We start from the raw sequence: 21,875 nt of genomic DNA on the forward strand, positions 1-21,875 counted from the left end.
GTATCCAAGATTATGAAATCAGCAGGGATGTAAAGGCCTTCAACCTTTACTAATATGTCCTCTACTTGTCCATAAGCCTTTTTTCTGGAATTGTCTGCCATCTCTAATGAGATTTTAGCAGCTTGTACCTCAAAGATTCCCAGTTTCTCCATTACAGAGAGGGGCATGAGGTTTATTCCTGAACCAAGGTCACACAGAGCCTTTTCAAAGATCATGTTGCCTATGGTACAAGGTATTATGAACTTTCCAGGATCCTGTTTCTTCTGAGGCAATGTCAGTTGATCCAGATCACTTAGTTCATTGGTGAACAAGGGATGTTCATCTTCCCAAGTCTCAATCCCAAATAATTTGGCATTCAGCTTCATGATTGCACCAAGGTACTTGGTGACTTGCCCTTCAGTAACATCCTCATTCTCTTCAGAAGAGGAATACTCATCAGAGCTCATGAAGGGCATAAGGAGGTTTAATGGAATCTCTATAGTCTCTAGATGAGTCTCAGATTCCTTTGGTTCCTCAGAGGGAAACTCCTTATCGATCACTGGACGTCCCAGGAGGTCTTCCTCCTTGGGATTCACGTCCTCTCCTTCCCTTACAGGTTCGGCCATGGTGATCAATTCAATGGCCTTGCACTCTCCTTTTGGATTTTCTTCTGTATTGCTTGGGAGAGTACTAGGAGGGATTTCAGTGACCCTTTTACTCAGCTGGCCCACTTGTGCTTCCAAATTTCTAATGGAAGACCTTGTTTGATTCATGAAACTCACAGTGGCCTTAGATAGATCAGAGACTAAGTTTGCTAAATTAGAGGTATTTTGTTCAGAGTTCTCTGTCTGTTGCTGAGTGGATGATGGAAAAGGCTTGCTATTGCTATACCTGTTTCTTCCACCATTATTAAAGCCTTGTTGAGGCTTTTGTTGATCCTTCCATGAGAGATTTGGGTGATTTCTCCATGAGGGATTATAGGTGTTTCCATAAGGTTCACCCAAGTAATTTACCTCTGCTATTGCAGGGTTCTTAGGATCATAAGCTTCTTCTTCAGAAGATGGCTCTTGAGTACTGTTGGATGCAGCTTGCATTCCATTCAGACTCTGAGAAATCATATTGACTTGTTGAGTCAATATTTTATTATGAGCCGATATGGCATTCAGAGTATCAATTTCAAGAACTCCCTTCTTCTTAGGCGTCCCATTACTCACAGGATTCCTCTCAGAAGTGTACATGAACTGGTTATTAGCAACCATGTCAATGAGTTCTTGAGCTTCTGCAGGCATTTTCTTTAGGTGAATGGATCCACCTGTAGAAGTATCCAATGACATCTTTGATAGCTCAGATAAACCATCATAGAATATATCCAGGATGGTCCATTCTGAAAGCATGTCAGAAGGACACTTTTTGGTCAGCTGCTTGTATCTTTCCCAAGCTTCATAGAGGGATTCACCTTCTTTCTGTCTGAAGGTTTAAACATCCACTCTAAGCTTGCTCAGCTTTTGAGGAGGAAAGAACTTGGCTAAGAAAGCCGTGACCAGCTTATCTCAAGAGTTCAGGCTATCCTTGGGTTGAGAGTCCAACCACACTCTAGCTCTGTCTCTTACAGCAAAAGGGAAAAGCTTGAGCCTGTAGACTTCAGGATCTACTCCATTAGTCTTAACAGTATCACATATCTGCAAGAATTCAGTTAAGAACTGAAAAGGATCTTCAGATGGAAGTCCATGAAACTTGCAGTTCTGCTGCATCAGAGAAACTAATTGAGGTTTCAGCTCAAAGTTGTTTGCTCCAATGGCGGGAATGGAGATGCTTCTTCCATGTAAATTGGAATTTGGTGCAGTGAAGTCACCAAGCATTCTCCTTGCATTATTGTTGTTGGGTTTGGCTGCCATCTCCTTTACTTGTTCGAAATTTTCAATAAGGTTGTCTCTGGATTGTTGTAATTTAGCTTCTCTTAGTTTCCTCTTCAGAGTCCTTTCAGGTTCTGGATCAGCTTCAACAAGAATGCATTTTTCCTTGTTCCTGCTCATAAGAAAGAGAAGAGAACAAGAAAAGAAGAGGAATAATCCTCTATGTCACAGTAAAGAGGTTCCTTATTGTTAGTAGAAGAAGAAAAGGAATAGGGGTGAAGAAGAATGAAGAATCCAAACACAAGGGTAAGGATAGGAGCAGTGATGTGAGATGAAGAGAAGTGTTAGTAGATGAATAAATAATTAGAAGGAGATGAGGGAAAAGGATTTTCGAAAATTATTTTTGAAAAAGGGTTAGTGATTTTCGAAAATAGTTTTTGAAAAAGGTTAGTAGTTTTCAAAAATTAAAATCAAAAATTAAAATAATTAGTTAATTAAAAAGAAATTTTGAAAAAGAGGAAAGGGATTTTCGAAAATGAGAGAGAGAGAGTTAGTTAGGTAGTTTTGAAAAAGATAAGAAACAAACAAAAAGTTAGTTAGTTAGTTGAAACAAATTTTGAAAAGATAAGAAGTTAGGAAGTTAGAAAAGATATTTTGAAATCAAATTTTTGAAAAAGATAAGATAAGAAGGTATTTTTGAAAAGATATGATTGAAATTAGTTTTGAAAAAGATTTAATTTTTAAAATCATAATTAATGACTTGATTCACAAGAAATCACAAGATACGATTCTAGAACTTAAAGTTTGAATCTTTCTTAACAAGCAAGTAACAAACTTGAAATTTTTGAATCAAAACATTAATTGATGATGTTATTTTCGAAAATTATGATATAAAATTAAGAAAAAAATTTTTGAAAAATATTTTTAAAATTTTCGAAAATAACTAAGAAAAATGAAAAAGATTTGATTTTTGAAAAAGATTTTGAAAAAGATAAGATTTTTAAATTGAAAATTTGATTTGACTCATAAAAACAACTAGATTTTTAAAAATTTTTGAAAAAGTCAAATCTAATTTTCGAAATTTTAAGAGAGAAAAAGGGAAAGATATCTTTTTTGATTTTTTGAATTTTTAATGAGGAGAGAGAAGAACATGAAAATGATGCAATGCATGAAATTTTTAGATCAAAACAATGAATGCTTGCAAGAATGCTATGAATGTCAAGATGAACACCAAGAACACTTTGAATGTCAAGATGAACACCAAGAACATATTTTTGAAAATTTTTATATGCAAAGAAAACATGCAAGACACCAAACTTAGAAATCTTTCATGTTTAGACTCTATGGATGCAAAAATGCACATGTAAAACAAGAAAAGATGCAAAACAAGAAAACATCAAGATCAAACAAGAAGACTTACCAAGAATAACTTGAAGATCATGAAGAACACTATGAATGCATGAATTTTTCGAAAAATGCAAGATGAATATGCAATTGACACCAAACTTTCAACTTGACTCAAGACTCAAACAAGAAGTATAAAATATATTTTTTTTTCGATTTTTATGATTTTGTGAATTTTTTGTATTTTCTTTTAATTTTTTCGAAAATCATTTTGAAAAAGAAAAATAAGGATTCCAAAATTTTTAATATGAATTCCAGGAATCTTATGCTCTTTAGTCTAAAGCTCCAATCAAAGGGTCAGGCATGGCTTAATAGCCAGCCAAGCTTTAGTATGTAACTCAGACATGACACGCCTGACATTCCCTATCCAGAAGAATTAGACATGGCTTTACAGCCAGCCAGGCTTCAACATGCTTCATGAAACACTGGAATTCATTCTTAAAAATTCTGAAGAAAAATATATTTTAGAAAACATTTTTATTTTAAATTTTTTTTGAAAACAAAGGAGAAATTTTTGAAAGATTTTTTTGAAAAATTTTTGAAAATAAAACAAAAAGAAAATTACCTAATCTGAGCAACAAGATGAACCGTCAGTTGTCCAAACTCGAACAATCCCCGGCAACGGCGCCAAAAACTTGGTGCACGAAATTGTGATCCCCGGCAACGGCACCAAAAACTTGGTGCACGAAATTGTGATCTCAAGCAACGGCGTAAAAAACTCTGTACGCACGTCTTAATAAATTGTTTTTCATTCACAACTTCAATACAACTAACCAGCAAGTGCACTGGGTCGTCCAAGTAATAAACCTTACGTGAGTAAGGGTCGATCCCACGGAGATTGTTGGTATGAAGCAAGCTATGGTCACCTTGTAAATCTCAGTCAGGCGGATATAAAATAGTTATGGAGTTTTCGAACATAAATAATAAATAGATAGAAAATAAGGATAGAAATACTTATGTATATCATTGGTGAGAATTTTAGATAGAGGCATAGAGATGCTTTCGTCCCTCTGAACTTCTGCTTTCCTGCTGTCTTCATCCAATCAGTCCTACTCCTTTCTATGGCTGGCTTTATGTAAGGACATCACCGTTGTCAATGGCTACTTTTAATCCTCTCTGAAAAATGGTCCGATGCGCTGTCACTGCATGGCTAATCGTCTGGAGGCATCACCCTTGTCAATGGCTGCATCCTATCCTCTTGTGAAAATGGTCCAAATGCTCTGTCACAGCACGACTAATCATCTGAGGTTTTCTATCATACTGGAATAGGATTCACCCTCCTTTTGCGTCTGTCACTACGCCCAGCACTCGCGAGTTTGAAGTTCGTCACAGTCATTCAATCCCAGAGTCCTACTCGGAATACCACAGACAAGGTTTAGACTTTCCGGACTCTCATGAATGCCGCCATCAATCTAGCCTATACCACGAAGATTCTGATTAAGAGATCCAAGAGATAATCATTCAATCGAAGGTAGAACGGAAGTGGTTGTCAGGCACGCGTTCATAGGGAATGATGATGATTGTCACGTTCATCACATTCAGGTTGAAGTGCGAATGAATATCTTAGAAGCGGAATAAGTTGATTTAAATAGAAAAATAGTAGTACTTTGCATTAATCTTTGAGGAACAGCAGAGCTCCACACCTTAATCTATGGAGTGTAGAAACTCTACCGTTGAAAATACATAAGTGAAAGGTCCAGGCATGGCCGAATGGCCAGCCCCTATGATCTAAGAACCAGACGTCCCAAGATGTCTAATACAATAGTAAAAAGTCCTATTTATACTAAACTAGTTACTAGGGTTTACAGAAGTAAGTAATTGATGCATAAATCCACTTCCGGGGCCCACTTGGTGTGTGCTTGGGATGAGCTTGAATGTTACACGTGCAGAGGCTCTTTCTGGAGTTGAACGCCAGGTTGTAACGTGTTTCTGGCGTTCAACTCTGGTTTGTGACGTGTTTCTGGCGTTTAACTCCAGACAGCAGCGTAGAACTGGAGTTCAACGCCCTTTTACGTCCTCTAAACTCGGCCAAAGTATGGACTATTATATATTGCTGGAAAGCCCTGGATGTCTACTTTCCAACGCAATTGGAAGCGCGTCATTCTGAATTCTGTAGCTCCAGAAAATCCACTTTGAGTGCAGGGAGGTCAGAATCCAACAGCATCAGCAGTCCTTCTTCAACCTCTGAATCTGATTTTTGCTCAAGTCCCTCAATTTCAGCCAGAAAATACCTGAAATCACAGAAAAATACACAAACTCATAGTAAATTCCAGAAATATGAATTTAACATAAAAACTAATGAAAACATCCCTAAAAGTAACTAGATCCTACTAAAAACATACTAAAAACAATGCCAAAAAGCGTATAAATTATCCGCTCATCAAACACTAAGAAAAATAAAATAAAATAGAACTAAGAATAAAACAAAATAAAATAAAACTAAAACTGTAAAAGAACAATCATACCATGGTGGGTTGTCTCCCACCTAGCACTTTTAGTTAAAGTCCTTAAGTTGGACATTTGGTGAGCTCCTTGTCATGGTAGCTTGTGCTTGAACTCATCCAGGAATCTCCACCAACGTTTGTAATTCCAATGGCCTCCGAGATCCCAAACTAGTTGCATAAAGCCTTCAAGCAAGTTAAAACAAGTGACAAGGCCCCAAGAGTGTTGATTGCTAGAATGAATTCCGGAGTTCCAAACCTTGCTTTTACATCCGTCTTCTTGTTGATCATCATTTTTCCACTTGGGTGGTGAACAGTCGGAATTCTTACCGAGACATCCAAACAATTTCCTAGACCCATTCAATTGAGAATTATACCAACCCTTATACTTCAATTTGGAGCATGCAACCATATTGAACCTTGCATGACAATTCCTACCACTAACCATTTCCCTCTTACTCTTAAAGCCACAAAGAGCTCTAAGTTGCCCATCCATCTCAAGCAAAGCATATTCAAGTGGGCTAATTAAGCTTAGAGATGAGAGATTTACCCACTTGAAAGAAGAGATGGATGGTGATGGCTTTGGGGGAGAGGTCTCCAGCAACCTTGGCAAGGTGATTTCCAGCTCCATTCCCTTGAGCTCTTCCTTGACAACTTCTACCTCTTTGCAAGTTTCTTCAATATCAACCTCTTCCTCTTGGTAGCTTTCTTTCAATTTGATTTTTCTTCATTGTTCACCAAGGGCATGGGAGGTTGTGCTTCTTCTTCTTTAATCTCCATGTCAAGTCCAATGGGAGAGGATTCAAATGTAGATAAGAATTCATCAATGATTGAATCCATCTCTTGATCTTCCCCTTCAAAGTCTTCAACCATGATATGCCTTGGAGGTTGTACACCCTCCTCAACATCAAATTCAAACTCCTTAGAAGGGGGCTCTATGACTGGGCTTTCCCATGGACGTTCCATATCTCCTAAGTCTTCGACCACTTCTTCCTCTTCAATAATTCCGGCTTCCTCCACTTGTTCCAGTACAAAGTCATGCTCTTTACTGTCCACCGAAGTTTCTAGTGTCTCCTTCATGCTACGTTCTTCATTAGATTCTCCACATGAAGCCATGGGGGTTCCTTGAGTGACCAAACGTCTAGAAGGTAATTGATTTATTGCTTGCTCCAGTTGATGAAGGGTTACATGAAATTGATCTACTGTTTCCTTGAGGTGAGCCTGGATTCTTGGGTTGATGGATATGGACATGGTGCATATGGAAGTGGTAGTTCTTGGAGGTAATTAGATTGGAATTGGGGTGGATGAGGGTTAGGGTCATATGATGGTGTTTAGTAGTAGGGGGCTTGTGAGTATGGTGGTTCAAAGCTATGTTGAGGAGGTGGTTCATTGGCATATGATGGAGCTTGCTGGTAACTACAAGGGGTTCCACCATATCTATCATCTTGGTACGCACCTTGGAATGGCTCTTGACCATAGTAATTTGGTGGGGGTTAGTTGTCACGAGTAGGTCCACCGTAACTACTGTCTTGGCATGCATTGTAGAATGGTCGTTGTCCATGGTATCTTGAAAGGTGTTGTTGCCGAAAGGGTTGATTAGATCCTCGAGGCTCCTTCCATCTTTGATTGTTTTGACCTTGATGCATGTTCCGGTTATAGCTCCCATTCCTTGCAACAATATTAGAACCAAACTCAAAGCGACGAGGGTGAGAGTTTATAGTAGCTAATAGAAATTAAAAACAAAAATAAAAACAAATAAACAAGAAAAATAAAATATTTACAATAATAAAAAATAAGGCACACGTTTGTAATTTCCCGGCAACGGCGCCATTTTTGACGAACTGACTTTTGCTAGCAGAGAAATTCACAAAATTAATCGCGTTGTAGGTATAGTTTCTAAACTAATAGAAAATCCTTTCGTACAAAAATTTTGGTTGTCACTTAAGCAAACCCAATAAAATTTATAACCGAAGTATTTAAACCTCGGGTCGTCTTCTCAAGGAATTGCAGGGAGGTGTGATTTATTATTGGTTATGGAAAAAGGTATGTTTTTGGGTTTTTGGAATAGTGAACAAGTAATGTAAATAGCAAGAAAAATAAATTAATAATTATAAAGAAAACTCTTGGTGAGGTATAAGAACTGGAAATCCTATCCTAGTTATTGATAAACCCATATTTTATGATATATTTTGTGCTTAATTTGAGTGATTTATTCAATTCTTCACCCATTTATTCATATTAATTGCATGGTTTTACTTTCCCTTCCTTATTATGTGATGTATGTGAAAAACATGTTTCCTATGCTTTAAAATTAATTATTTTAATTACCTTTATTTTCATTCGATGCCGTGATTAGTGTGTTGAGTAGTTTCAGATCTTCTAAGGCAGGAATGACTTAAAGGATGAAAAAGAAAACATACAAAAATGGAAGGAAAGCACAAAATGGAGTTTCTAAAGAAACTGGCATCCACGCGATCGCATGGGCGACGCGGATGCATGCCAAGCGCAAATCAACAGCGACGCGGCCGCATGACTGACGCGACCGTGTGCCTTAAGCAAAACACATATGACGCGGCCGCATGACTGACGCGACCGCGTGACAAGAAAAGCTCCGAATGACGTGACCGCATGACCCACGCGGACGCGTGACAGAGGCCACGCACCAGAAATTGCAGAAAACGCTCCCAGCGATTTCTGAAGCCCTTTTTGGCCCAAATCTAAGTCCAGAAGGCATAGACCAGAGGTTATGAAGTGAGGGAATGCATCCATTCAAGGAGAGCTCGCCAATTTAGTTACTTCTCATGATTTAGATTTAGTTTGGAGAGAGGTTCTCTCCTCTCTCTCTCTTAGGATTTAGGATTTCTCTTAATTTTAGGAGTGACTCTCGATCTCAGGTTTAATGTTCTTTTACTTTAAGCTTCCCTTTCACTTTTATTCATTCCATTACTTTAGTTGATTATTTACTTTTACCATTTAATTTATGAATTCTTCTATGTTCCAGATTATTTGAATTAATGCTATTTGAGGTATTTCAGTTTATTATTGCTTTCTTTTATTTATGTCACCATTGCTTTCAATCTGAAGACATTTTTATTCCAGAAAATTTATTTTTTCCCTTCTGGTCTTGGTTAAGAAATCAGTAACTCAGGAGTTATCTTAGCTCAACATAATTGATAACTGTTATCTTTGCTAATTGAACTGACTTTCAATAATCCCAATCTTTTCTTAGGAAATAAATAGGATTCGAAGGTCAAACTAATTAATCCCTTGACTTTCCTTTGCTTTAGCAAAGGTTAACTAAGTGGAATTAAGATTCAATCTTCTTTATTATTGAGAAGGGTAACTAATTTGGACTTCCAATTTCTCATACCTTGCCAAAAGTTTATTTTACAGTTATTTATTTATTTTTAATTTCCATTTAAATTATTTGTCATATTTGTTCCTCATTCTTGAAACCCCAATTTTACAATCACCATAACCAATAATAAGAACATACTTCCCTGCAGTTCCTTGAGAAGACGACCCGAGGTTTGAATACTTCGGTTATCAATTTTTAAGGGGTTTGTTACTTGTGACAACCAAAACGTTTGTACGAAGGGATTTTTGAAGGTTTAGAAACTATACTTGCAACGAGGATTTATCCGAAATTTTCTAGACCACGCAAAAGTTCCTCTCGTCAAAATGGCGCCGTTGCTGGGGAACTGCTAATGTGTGCCTTATTGTTGGTTATTGTAAATATTCTTTTTACTTGTTTATTTATTTCTGTTTTTTTCTTTTTAATTTTATTTGCTACTATAAACTCTCACTCTTCTCGCTTTGAGTTTGGTTCTAACTTTGTTGAAGGAAATAGAAGTTACAGCAGGAATATGCATCAAGGTCAGACCAATCAAGGATGGATGGAGCCAAGAGGATCTAATCAACCCTTTAGGCAACAACACCCTCCAAGATATCATGGACAACAACTATTCTACAATGCATACCCAGCTGATAGATATGGTGGACAACCTTGTAACTACCAACAAGCCCCACCCGTGCCTATAGACCATCCTCTCAACATAACCTCGAACCACCACACTCACAAGCTTCTCTTCACCATTCGCCACCACATGATCCCTATTTACCCCAGTTCCAATCCAATCACTCCCAAGAACCACCACTTTCCTATGTATCATGTCCAAATCCATCACCCCGAGAATCAGAGGTTCACCTCAAGGAAACAGTAAATAAACTTCAAACAACCATTTGACAACTGGAGCAAGCAGTAATTCAATTAGCTTCTAGACGTTCGAACATTCAAGGACCAACCCCAGCCCCATGTGGACAATCTAACGAACAGCGTAGCATGAAGGAAATACTAGAAACTCCAGTGGACAAGACAGAGAATAAATTCGTACTAGAATAAGTAGAAGAAGCTGTTATTACGCAAGAAGAAGAGTTGGTTGAAGATCTAGGAGACGCTGAACCTCCATGGGAATTCAGAGCTGAGGAGAACTCCGTCAAGGACGTTATAGTTGATGCTAAGGAGGACAGTGCACAATCCCAAGGCAAGTCGTTTATGAAGAACTAGACGGAATAATCCAGGACACAAATTCCCTTGATGATGATAGTCACAAGTCAAGTTCTCTTAGTAATGAACTTGCATCCGCGAGTGAATTCTCCGAGATCGAAGAATCTTCCCCAAATAAATACGAAGATGATGCAGAGGTAGATTTCTCTCAACCTCCAATCTATGACTCGAGTGATGAGGAAGACACAGAAGACTTTGACCAGGACACAGATGCATTTGAAGAACCTTGCAAAGAATGGAGGAATTCACAGAAGAGCACAAGGGAGTAGAACTTACAGAACCACCGGAAACACCTACCCCAAGGCCATTACCACCCAATACAAGCTTCAAGTGGGTACAATCCTTGACCTTTAACTTTACTTTTTCACTTGAATACGGTTTGCTTGAAACAAATGGCAAGCTTAGAGCTCTCTGCGGCTTTAAGAGTAAGAGGGAAATGGCTCGTGCTCAAAGCTGGTGCACAAGGTTCAATAAGGTTCCACGCTTCAACTTGAAGTGCACGGATTGGTGTCATATTCAATCGAATGGATCTCGGAAAACGTTTGGTCACCATGGTGAGAATCTACTTTCTAAACCGCCCGGATGGAAAAATATAGATCAAGACGGAGGTGGATTTAAAAGCAAAGTTTGGGATCCTGGAATCTATTCCGACATTCGTCATTTTGGGAGCCTAAAAATTTGTTTGAAGCTGCTCAGGAGCTTTACATGCCTAGTTTGGGACCCCGGAGGCTATTGGCATTCCAAGCATTGGTGGAGATTTTCGGATGAATTTAAACATAAGCCGCCATAACATGAAGCCCCTCCATTGTCCAACTTAAGGACTTTAACTAAAAGTGCTAGGTGGGAGACAACCCACCATGGTATGATCGTTCATTTTTCAATTTTTATTTAGTTTTATTTGTTTTCAAGTTTTATTTTATTTTATTATATTGAACTTGGAATTTTGCATCTCATTCATCATTGCATTCTGTATTTTTCATGCATATAAAAAAAATGGTGCGCGACGCGACCGCATCACTCATGCGATCGCGTCATATTGCGGAAAACACCACCCACGCGACCGCGTCATCCACGCGGCCACGTGACCTGGAGATCGGCGTAAAGATCCAACGTCCAGAAAGTTAGGCTGGAATCGTGCGGCCATTGTGCGTTTCGCACAAATGACCCACGCGATCTCGTCACCCACGCGATCGCGTCACTTGCACACAACCAATCCCACGCGACCGCGTGAGCGACGCGACCGCGTCGCATGGATTGCACGAACACCCCAAAGGAGACAGAGAGTTGTGCTGAGACGACGCTGGGTTCGTGCGTTTAGCACAAATCCCAGCGACGCGATCGCATCCGCCAGGCAATCGCGTCATTCAATCTTTTTTTGCCCTCCATGCGATCGCGTCACCCACGCAATTGCGTCACCCCCCATTTCGCTCCAGCCACGCGACCGCGTGCCCCACGTGGCCGCGTGGATTCAAATTTATAACCCCCAACCACGCGAACCCTATCAGTCGCGCCCCCCCTGAAACCCTCTCCTCCCTCTCTTCCCCTCTAATCCAACCACCACCATCCAGCCATTATCACCGCCGCCACCTACCCCCCTTCCTCCTCCCCTTCTTTCTTCTTTTTCTTCTTCTTCCCCCCCTCTCCGCCACTGCCCCCTTCGCAACCACCACCCACCGCCGCCGCCCATCCCAGCCGCGCCCCTCCATCCGCCACACACACACACCTACCCCTCCCTTCCCCTCTTACCCCCTACCCATTACCCATCCCTTCTTCCCCCTACCCCAACAGCCGTGCCCACCACCGCCAGCCGCTGCCCAGACGCCGTCACCACCACCCCTAGCCTCCTTTCTACCCACTCTCCTTATTCGGCCTACCAGGTTCCGACGAACGCCACCTTCTATCCTTAGTCGTTATTTCATTATTTTCTGTTTATGTTCATGTTGGCTAGTTAATATGCATGTTGTAGTGGATTTTCGGTTGTTAGTGCCTAATGTGTAGTGGATTTAGGCCTGTTTACTTGCACTGTTCATGTTTCTGTTTTATCAAATTTGCAATTCTGCTGTTGCTGTGATGTTTGTAATGTTCATATGCTGTGATTTCTTGTTTCATGCTACTCTTTACACTGAGTTTTCATGTTTATATTCCTTATCTGTAATTGCAAGCTTTAATTTTAATTCATATGAACTATTTGATTGCTGTTTATTTTCCGGGACAATCCAATTTTAGCCAGAATGCTGCCCAAATTTCTGTAAAATGTTCTCATTCATGTTTTGGTTTTGGCATTTTGAGATCTTCTTTCCTCTGCTTTACCCAAACCCATTCATGAATGGCAGGCACGCATTCTTATTCTCTTTGATTTCCTGGTTCATATATTGCATTTTTGATGTTTGATTCCAATTTTTGCTATTTCTATATCTATTTGAATCATCATCAACCTGTTTCCTTGTTGGTTATGAGTTACCTATCACTTCTAATATGAATGCTTGTTACTTAGAAACTTATCCTTATGCCACTTATCTTAACCCATTTTTCATTAACTCACTAATTCTAATTCCTGAAATCTTTTTTTTAATCTAACCAAACTAACCTTTTCAAATCTTTTTTTTTTTCTGGTTTTTCACTTTCTTTAACCCTCTAACCATGGTATACTGATAATTTTTCCTACTTAACATGCCTTCTATTACATTTGGATTGTGAATTTTTCTTTCGAACTTTTAACTCCTATACAATCCTTAATGCACATTTACTTAACTCATTTACCTCATTCTAATTCTCCTTTGCCACTTTGTGTTTCTTTTGACTATTTGCCTATTTGTTTTCCTATTTTTATTATATCCTGATTTTCTGTTTTTTAGGATGTCAGATTCCCAGATAAAGGGAAAAAGGAATGGCTACCACTGGCAAACGTAAAAGAGGAGAATCATCTATGTCTATCATAGATCTCATGCATGATGCCTCCTGGCGGGAGAAAAACTTCACCCCGCAGGAGAAGGCTGACCAGCTGCTCCCTGCTAATGACCCAGTGAAGTTTGCAAACTGATACTGTGAGCTGAAGTATCTGGTGTTTGCAAACTCTAGGAACCTATACCTGGAGAGGACTCTGAAGATCCCAGGAGAACTCCAGCAATACTCCTCTGATCAGATCAAACAAAGAGGCTGGTTCTTTCTGGAGAGAAACCTGTCTGAGGTCAATGCATCTTGGGGTAAGGGAATTCTACTGCAATACTTCAAGACTTCCCTAGATGCAGTGAACCTTAGGGGGAAGTAGATTCTGTCACTGAAGAGGCAATTGAAGATGTTCTGAAGCTTCTGCCTAAATCTGATCAGCCGAATGGTTATCAGAAAGCTGAGGAAGACATGCGCTTTCTGAAGTTTAATTGGGATGTAGTCAAGGCCCGGATAGCCCTTGACCCGACCGTTCTTGGATTATGGTCAGAACACCACCATGCCCAAGGGAATCAAGCGGGCATACTTGAATGATGAGGCTCGGCTGTGGCATCAGATACTTAGCAACTTCATTATGCCGAGTACTCACGAGTTAGATATACCTGCCGCTATGATCACCCTCCTATGGTGTGTGATGGAGGGTAAGGACCTGTACCTGCCACGCTTTATCCGGTTCTACATGGCCAGGGTCCACGTCCGAGGCACTCTTCTCTTTCCCTATTTGGTTACACAGTTGGGCCGTCGAGCTGACGTGCCTTGGGAGGATGCCCGATTAGAGGCCACCTGCTGCAGAAGCAAGAAGATTATCCCGCACAGCAGGAACTTTCTAGCCTTGGGCTACAGACCTCCAGTCCTCACTGCTCCTGGTGACACTGCCACACCATCTGCCGGCCCCTCTTCCTCCACAGCTACACCTGCCACCACCACTGCACCTCCACCTGCCCCAGAGCCCATCTATCATCTAGTGCACCGCCTGTTTCGACGGCTTGACCAGATGGAGCATCGCAACAAGCGACGCTATGAGCACCTGAAGCTGATGATACAATCTGGCGACATCCCCTCCGAGCCTGACACACCATCCGAGGCATCTGAGGAGGAGGCGGATGCGCCCGAGGCTGTGCCTCATCCACAGCAGGAGGCAGCGCAGGCAGGCACCCAGCAGGCAGCACACCAGCAGGAGATCCCACATCAGATCCAGCTGCAGACTCCGAGATCTCTATCCAGTCAGCACCTCCTCTGCAGCAGCCAGATCCTCAGACCACCACCACAGACTCCAGCTACCCAGCCTTCCGGTGATGACACCCCTTCACACCCTGCTTGAGTCAAGCATCAGGGACGATGCTTCATTTTAAGTGTGGGGAGGTCGCCATCTCTGGCGCATCATTTTGGTGAACCACTACAGACCCTTTTTCCTTTATTTGACTATTTTCTTGTATTTTTCTCTTTATTTTTCAGTACTTATACATTGCTATTTTCAGGTATTTATACTCTATTTCTACATTTTGCATTTTTAGTTCATATTTTAGCCACTTAGTTTAGTTGCAATTCTAACTTATTAGTTATAGAAATTGTGGATTGATTAGTATAGTTTACCCTTTTTAGCATAAGATAACTCGGAATAGATTGAAAAGAAAAAGGAAGTAAACTAGAGACTTTAACAGAATCAAAACAACCCACACCTTGTATATATACAATTACATGTTAGTTAATTAAACAACATTTCATCAGGAGAAACACTAGAACTTTAAAGCCACCTTAAGTTTTACATTGAGAATAATGGAATTTTTAACTAAACCTGCATGACATACATAAGTGATAAATGATTTTGAGCTAGAACACATAGCCTGTGAGTTTTGAGCTTAATTGTATGGTTACATTCAAACCATAATTTTTATTCCTGTGTGTTCCGCCCTTCTTTTATATTCTAGTGTTCTTTACTTTGTTTTAATCTATATGTCCGATTATAGAATGTAGATACATACCAAGAGAGTGATTGAGGCCATTATTTGATTTTAGATCACTTATCCCAAAATAGCCTACCTTTCACATCACCCTTGTTAGTCCCCTTGAGCCTTTAAATCCCTTTTTATTCTATAAACCACATTACTAGCCTTAAGCAGAAAACAAATTAAAAATCCCAAGTTGAATCCTTGGTTAGCTTAAGATAGAAATCATGTATAGTTTAAATGTGGGAAACCTATTGGAACATGGATGATAAAAACAAAAGGTAGAAAATTGAAAAGAGAGAAAATAATTCAAAATAAGAATTTTTGGGAAGCATGCTCATGTGAAATCAAAATAATTAAATTACCATGTGCATATATAAAAAAATATTTTTAAAGTCTTTGAATAAAGGGGATACGAAAGAATTCCCAATCGCAACAATAAAAGCAATGCACATGGAATAAAAATAAAAATTGAAACATGAGCATTAACATCAAAAGTGGGAAAAGATGAAAATAGGTAAAGAAGTTTTGTTTTACTAAGTATGTATGTTAGGTGAGATCTTAGTCTAATTAAGGATTCACTTATTAGCTCACTTAGCTATACATACCCTTACCTTTACTTGGCCCCATTAACCTTAATTAAAACCTCATAATTTTGTATATCTATATTCTATAATTGTTATTGTTAGATGAAGAACAAGTTATAGGAAAGATAACGATAAAAGGAAAAGACATAGAGTGCATTTAATTTCTTTCTCAATAAACACTTTATTTTGTTGTTTAATTATCTGAGAATGTTATTTGATCATAAATGATCATTATCGGGTATTAATATGCATGCGAATTCACCATTTAACCCTCTTTTACCTTGGATTGCATGAGCTTATTGTTAAAGTTGGGAGGTTGATAAAACCATATTTATGACATATTTTGGCTAGTTGAGTGATTTATCCTTCACCACTTATTTAATTGCATGGTTTTCTTTCCCTTCCTTTTATTGAGTAGTGAAAAACTTTTCTATCTTAATTTTTTTTATTCTTTCATCATGCCGGATTGTGTTGGAGTTCATCTTCAACAGGAATGTTAGATAAAAAAACAAAAATGAAGGAAGCACAATGAGTCTCAAAAAACGGATCACGCTCCATGGGCACGGCATGCAACTATCACAGCCGCCGCATGATACCGATGGCGCTTAGCACCTATTGCGCCGCATGCTGACACCGCGACCCATACGAGCTGAAAGGCCACGCACCAGAAATTGCAGAAAACGCTCCCAGCGATTTCTGAAGCCCTTTTTGGCCCAAATCCAAGTCCAGAAAGCATAAACCAGAGGTTATGAAGTGAGGGAATGCATCCATTCAAGGAGAGCTGGCCAATTTAGTTACTTCTCATGATTTAGATTTAGTTTAGAGAGAGGTTCTCTCCTCTCTCTTAGGATTTAGGATTTCTCTTAATTTTAGGAGTGACTCTCGATCCCAGGTTTAATGTTCCTTTACTTTAAGCTTCCCTTTCACTTTTATTCATTCTATTACTTTAGTTGATTATTTACTTTTACCATTTAATTTATGAATTCTTCTATGTTCCAGATTATTTGAATTAATGCTATTTGAGGTATTTCAGTTTATTATTGCTTTCTTTTATTTATGTCACCATTGCTTTCAATCTGAAGACATTTTTTATTCCAGCAAATTTATTTTTTCCCTTTTGGCCTTGGTTAAGAAATCAGTAACTCAGGAGTTATCTTAGCTCAACATAATTGATAACTATTATCTTTGCTAATTGAACTGACTTTCAATAATCCCAATCTTTTCTTAGGAAATAAATAGGATTCGAAGGTCAAACTAATTAATTCCTTGACTTTCCTTTGCTTTAGCAAAGGTTAACTAAGTGGAATTAAGATTCAATTTTTATTATTGAGAAGGGTAACTAATTTGGACTTTCAATTTCTCATACCTTGCCAAAAGTTTATTTTACAGTTATTTATTTATTTTTAATTGCCATTTAAATTATTTGTCATATTTGTTCCTCATTCTTGAAACCCCAATTTTACAATCTCCATAACCAATAATAAGAACATACTTCCTGCAGTTCCTTGAGAAGACGACCCGAGGTTTGAATACTTCGGTTATCAATTTTTTAAGGGGTTTGTTACTTGTGACAACCAAAACGTTTGTACGAAGGGATTTTTGAAGGTTTAGAAACTATACTTGCAACGAGAATTTATCCGCAATTTTCTAGACCACGCAAAAGTTCCTCTCGTCAGTTATCCTTATCCCTCCGATTTTCCTCGCTTGTGTACCACCGAGTTTGCTCAGTATCAAATTCCTCAAATCCGACAGCGTCTCCACACGCTGAGTGCGAAATAATATCGGATCCTCACACTCAACGTCACCCCGTTGTCGTCATTTCTCATACGACAATTGGGATAAACAAGCACAAGTATGTATGGACTATTACTAGCTATTAATGCCTTGTATTTGTGAGAAATATGAGACACAAAAATAATAGGAAAAGTTTGTGAAGAATACCAAGAATTATATATCCTTTTATAGCTGGTGAGATTCTACTCCATGTATCTCGTTTACACTGTAAACGAGATAGCCACGATACATCTGACGTGTCTTATCTCGTTTACACTGTAAACGAGATACACACAATTTCATCTTATTTACAGTGTAAACGAAATTTAATTGGCAGATGCAAATCGGTAAATATTTTTTAAATTATTTATTTTGATAATTATTATTTTTGTTTTATTTATTTAAATAAAAATCCCCACTATTTACCCCAAGAATTAGCTACTGTGTTTTGGTAGTGCGATTCTGGTTACGTTTCTATTTCATTACATGGTCCTAAATCATAATGATAGTGGAACAAGGTTCAATTTCATAATCCTTCTAACTTTTTTTTTGCTTTTCTTGGTAATAGCCTTTCTGTCTTTTAATTTAAATTAAATATCATTTAGGGCCGGGCCCTTGACACGGATTGAAGGGACACCCTAACTGACTTGATTTCAACAAATAATTTCATTATGACCAAAAACCATATTCTTCAAAGAAAAAAAAATACAATTAAGTTTCTAAAGATTTTGATTTTAAATTAATTAATTTTTTAAAAAAATTATTGATTAAATTCTTTATGAGAGTAAAAAAGATAATAAATTTAGTAGAAAATTTTACATGTTATGTTAATGTTCATTATAAATAAAGAGTAGTTAATTTGATGATAGTTATATGAAAATTTAAAATATAACAAAATTTTTTGTCCAAAAATAATATCATTTGATTCTCATGTAAAATAACAGGACACGTTATTGTAGATAACGAAAAACATAACAATTGTGTTTATTTTTGCACTATTTATTAATAGAAAAACTTAATATGTCTACAGTTTATACTTAATTGATATTTTTTTTTAAATTTAATTAGTCCAAAATCAAAATCCTCAAAAATCTAATTGTTATTCTACTCTTTCGAAATAATTTACTTTTCTATTTTTTTTTTTTTGTGACTTCTTTGAGAATAAAATAGATAGCAAAAAGAACCAAAGATTTACCGAGTTAAGCCCCACTTTGGTCCTTAAGATTGACGAGTTGTGCTGATTTGGTTCTTAACTTCTCAATTGCTACAACTTGATTCCTCAGATTAAAAAAATGCACCAATGTAGTCAGTCTCTCGTGTATCTTTTGTCGTCGAAATTCAACATCGTTAGTGACGTAGCTCAAACCTTGTCACGCTAGACATATTAAAACGACGTCATATGCATTTTGGCGCTATAATAAATGATGTCGTTTAAGGGTTTAAACAATTCTAAAACGTTATACCCCTCCCTTTTAGTAATGTTCAAACCCTGAAATGACATCATTTAGTGTTCTTTTAGTTTCAAAACGTTACAACGTCATTTTAATATCTCTAATATGACAAGTTTTGAGCTATCAAACTAATAACATTGATGAGGGACTATATTAATACACTTTTTTAAATCTAAAGAGCAAACTATAATAATTAGAAAGTCAAAAACTAAATCAGTAAGATTCTCTAATCTCAAGAACGAAAGAGGAATTTAACTCAACATTCACCATGTCAATTAAGTCCATGCCAATCACTAAAGTGTAAAATTTGGAGCTCCATGTTTCCATTCCAATGAGATCATTTTTAAAATAGCTTATCTGTTTACGAGGTGACATTTTTAATAATGTAACCAAACAACTCCTCACATTCAGTCATGGCAGTACATAACTGCCTCTAGAATTGACTATGGGATATATCATTTTCGATATATTTACTTAGTCACTTTCTTTTTTTAATTTTGATCTCAACCAGATGCAATTTCCTCGTCTATGTAAGGTTACCAATTTTTAATATTTTCACTGCTAATATTCCTTTGAATGACCTTTGCCCATGGTGCACTAAAGCCACAAAAAGTGCTAAAGTTTTTCTTGGAAGCCACTCTAGAAGAAGGGCTATATACACATAAATATAATCTATAAACATCTTGTACATCATACGCGTCTTATATAAAATGCTTCCTATACAAGCCATCTACATAATTGATTTCACCTTTCACAATTCTCTCTCTCACTCAGCTCCTCTTCTTTTCTTCTTTGCTTGCTTGTTTGTGTGTGTGACAATTCACATTCACATTCACCTTCTCTGCTGTGACAATGTTCTAAAAGCTATGGCAGGAAGAGAGAAGATGGAATGGGAAATGAATTTGGTTGTGGATTCATGGGTTGAAAAAGCTATTGGTTGAAAAAGTCTTCTGTTCATTCACTTCCCATGAAAGCTAGCAACATATAATATGCATCAAAGAAGTCTCAGAACAAAGAAGAACCAAAGACTAGAACAAGAAGAAACTCCACTGACACTGTAATCACACAAAAGCTGAGTATCTCAGACCAAAAACCTTGCGCAAAAGTACCCTTGTGCTTCAAAGTAGAAGACTATCAGATGCTGCAAGAATCTCAACATCCACATCGGCATCAACCTCGACATCATCGAATGACGACAGCAAACTGCAGCTGGCTAAGATAAATGAGAGAAACAACAAGTCTCCGGCCAGGGCACAACTGGCGGGGAACTTGCTTGTAAATAATAACACTCCAAGAGCAAAGAGCCTCCGGGAGTGTGGACCTAAGAGCAAAAAGAGTGGACCTCCTCGTCCGGAAAAGCTTTGATGGGTAACATAATGAGGAAGAACAGCTGCGGCGGGGATGAGTTTGCGAGGAACAAGAAGGTGGTGGACCCGGAGGTGTTGAAGAACATGGGAAACAATGCGTATAAGGGAGGAAGGTTTGAAGAGGCTGTGGCGTTGTATGACAGAGCAATTGCTTTGGATTCAAGTAAGGCAACTTATCATTGCAACAAGAGTGCTGCTTTGATTGGCTTAAGAAGATTTCAAGAAGCACTTGCTGAGTGTGAGGAATCTGTTAGGTTGGAGCCTTCGTATACCAGAGCTCATAACCGTTTGGCAACAATATATTTCAGGTAAATTTTTGCTTCATACATGGTGATTTTACTTTTGCCCTGGTTATTATTAACTGTGAGGAGGAAAGTACACACGAGTTAGGAGATACAAATTTGTCTTGGAAACGAGACAAATTCAAAAAACAAAAATCTACTGAATTCTTTATTACCTAAAAGTTTAGGTTAGTGGAAATAAAGACCCAAATCTTTGGTTTTGTGTATATTTTAGCATAGAAAAAGTTTAGGGCCAATACTTTTATTTAAATTTGACTAATACTTAATCGTCAAAAGAAAAATAGTAATATTACACCTAATGTCCATTAAAAATATTGATGATAGTTAATTGATAGTTACATATCACAAATTCTACTGACCCCTAACACTCCTCTTTTATATTTAAAAAATGTTTGAGAGACTGTTAAAAATTAACCAAAAATAATTTAAAGATTTTTTATTTTATATGCCTGAATTATTAAATGAAATAAATAAATAGTTTAAATGTGATAAATATATAATTATAAATATTATTTATATAAGATTATAAATATTAAATTAAATAAAGTAACTGTGTTATTGTCTCTCTTATATTAGTCCCTATTTTTATCATGAGATATTAAGCGTCATATTGATAAGTCTATTAGGACAAAAAGTACAGGGACTACACAAAATCTGTGACTCTTCCTTTGTCCATGTTGTCCCTGGTGCTTAGACAGAATGATAGATCGAAAACTAGACAATAAATCGTCTAATTTTATAGAAATAAATTTATGCTTCCCACTACTGTGTTTGTGAGACAGTTAGCAATAGCAGCAGCATCTAATAAATTTGGCGTTTTTGTTAGTTTTGCTTATAGAATTGGAAAATTTTATTGCAGATTGGGAGAAGCAGAGAAAAGCCCTCGATTGCAATCAGTTAACCCCAGATACTGATTCTGCACTGGCTTTCCAAACTCAGACTCTTCAGAACCACCTTAATAAATGCAATGAAGCTCGGAAATTTAATGAATGGGGTGTTGTACTAAAGGAAACACAGTCAGCAATATCTTAGGGGTTGATTCATCTCCACAGGTTGGTTGGTTCATTCGTCATGCATATTATTTTGTTCATTTATTTATTTATAATGTGATCCAAAGAGTTTTTTAGTTCCAGTATTTTTATTAATATTTATCGAAGTTCTATCAATAATAGGCCAAAGTTCTACCCGTGATTCCTCGTTCTTTTTATAATTTTTTGTTATTTTTTAAATATTAGTATCATAAGGACACAAAGCTGCTA

General features: G+C 37.8%; 1 protein-coding gene and 1 non-coding gene across 2 annotated transcripts; both read left to right on the plus strand.

Moving 5' to 3' along the window:
- Positions 1 to 1,367: 1,367 nt before the first annotated feature.
- LOC112745223 (small nucleolar RNA R71) lies at positions 1,368 to 1,475 on the plus strand. Its single transcript, XR_003173161.1, has one exon. It is a non-coding gene; the product is annotated as a small nucleolar RNA R71 (small nucleolar RNA).
- Positions 1,476 to 19,868: 18,393 nt separating this feature from the next.
- Positions 19,869 to 21,660, plus strand: LOC112742748 (inactive TPR repeat-containing thioredoxin TTL3-like). Its single transcript, XM_025791977.2, has 2 exons — positions 19,869 to 20,622; positions 21,476 to 21,660. The coding sequence occupies exons 1-2, from the start codon at positions 20,312 to 20,314 to the stop codon at positions 21,528 to 21,530; spliced, it is 366 nt and encodes a 121-aa protein (XP_025647762.1). The 5' UTR covers positions 19,869 to 20,311; the 3' UTR covers positions 21,531 to 21,660.
- The last annotated feature ends 215 nt before the right edge of the window (positions 21,661 to 21,875 follow it).

This window comes from Arachis hypogaea, chromosome 14, assembly GCF_003086295.3.
Source record: "Arachis hypogaea cultivar Tifrunner chromosome 14, arahy.Tifrunner.gnm2.J5K5, whole genome shotgun sequence".
NCBI classification, from domain to species: domain Eukaryota; kingdom Viridiplantae; phylum Streptophyta; class Magnoliopsida; order Fabales; family Fabaceae; genus Arachis; species Arachis hypogaea.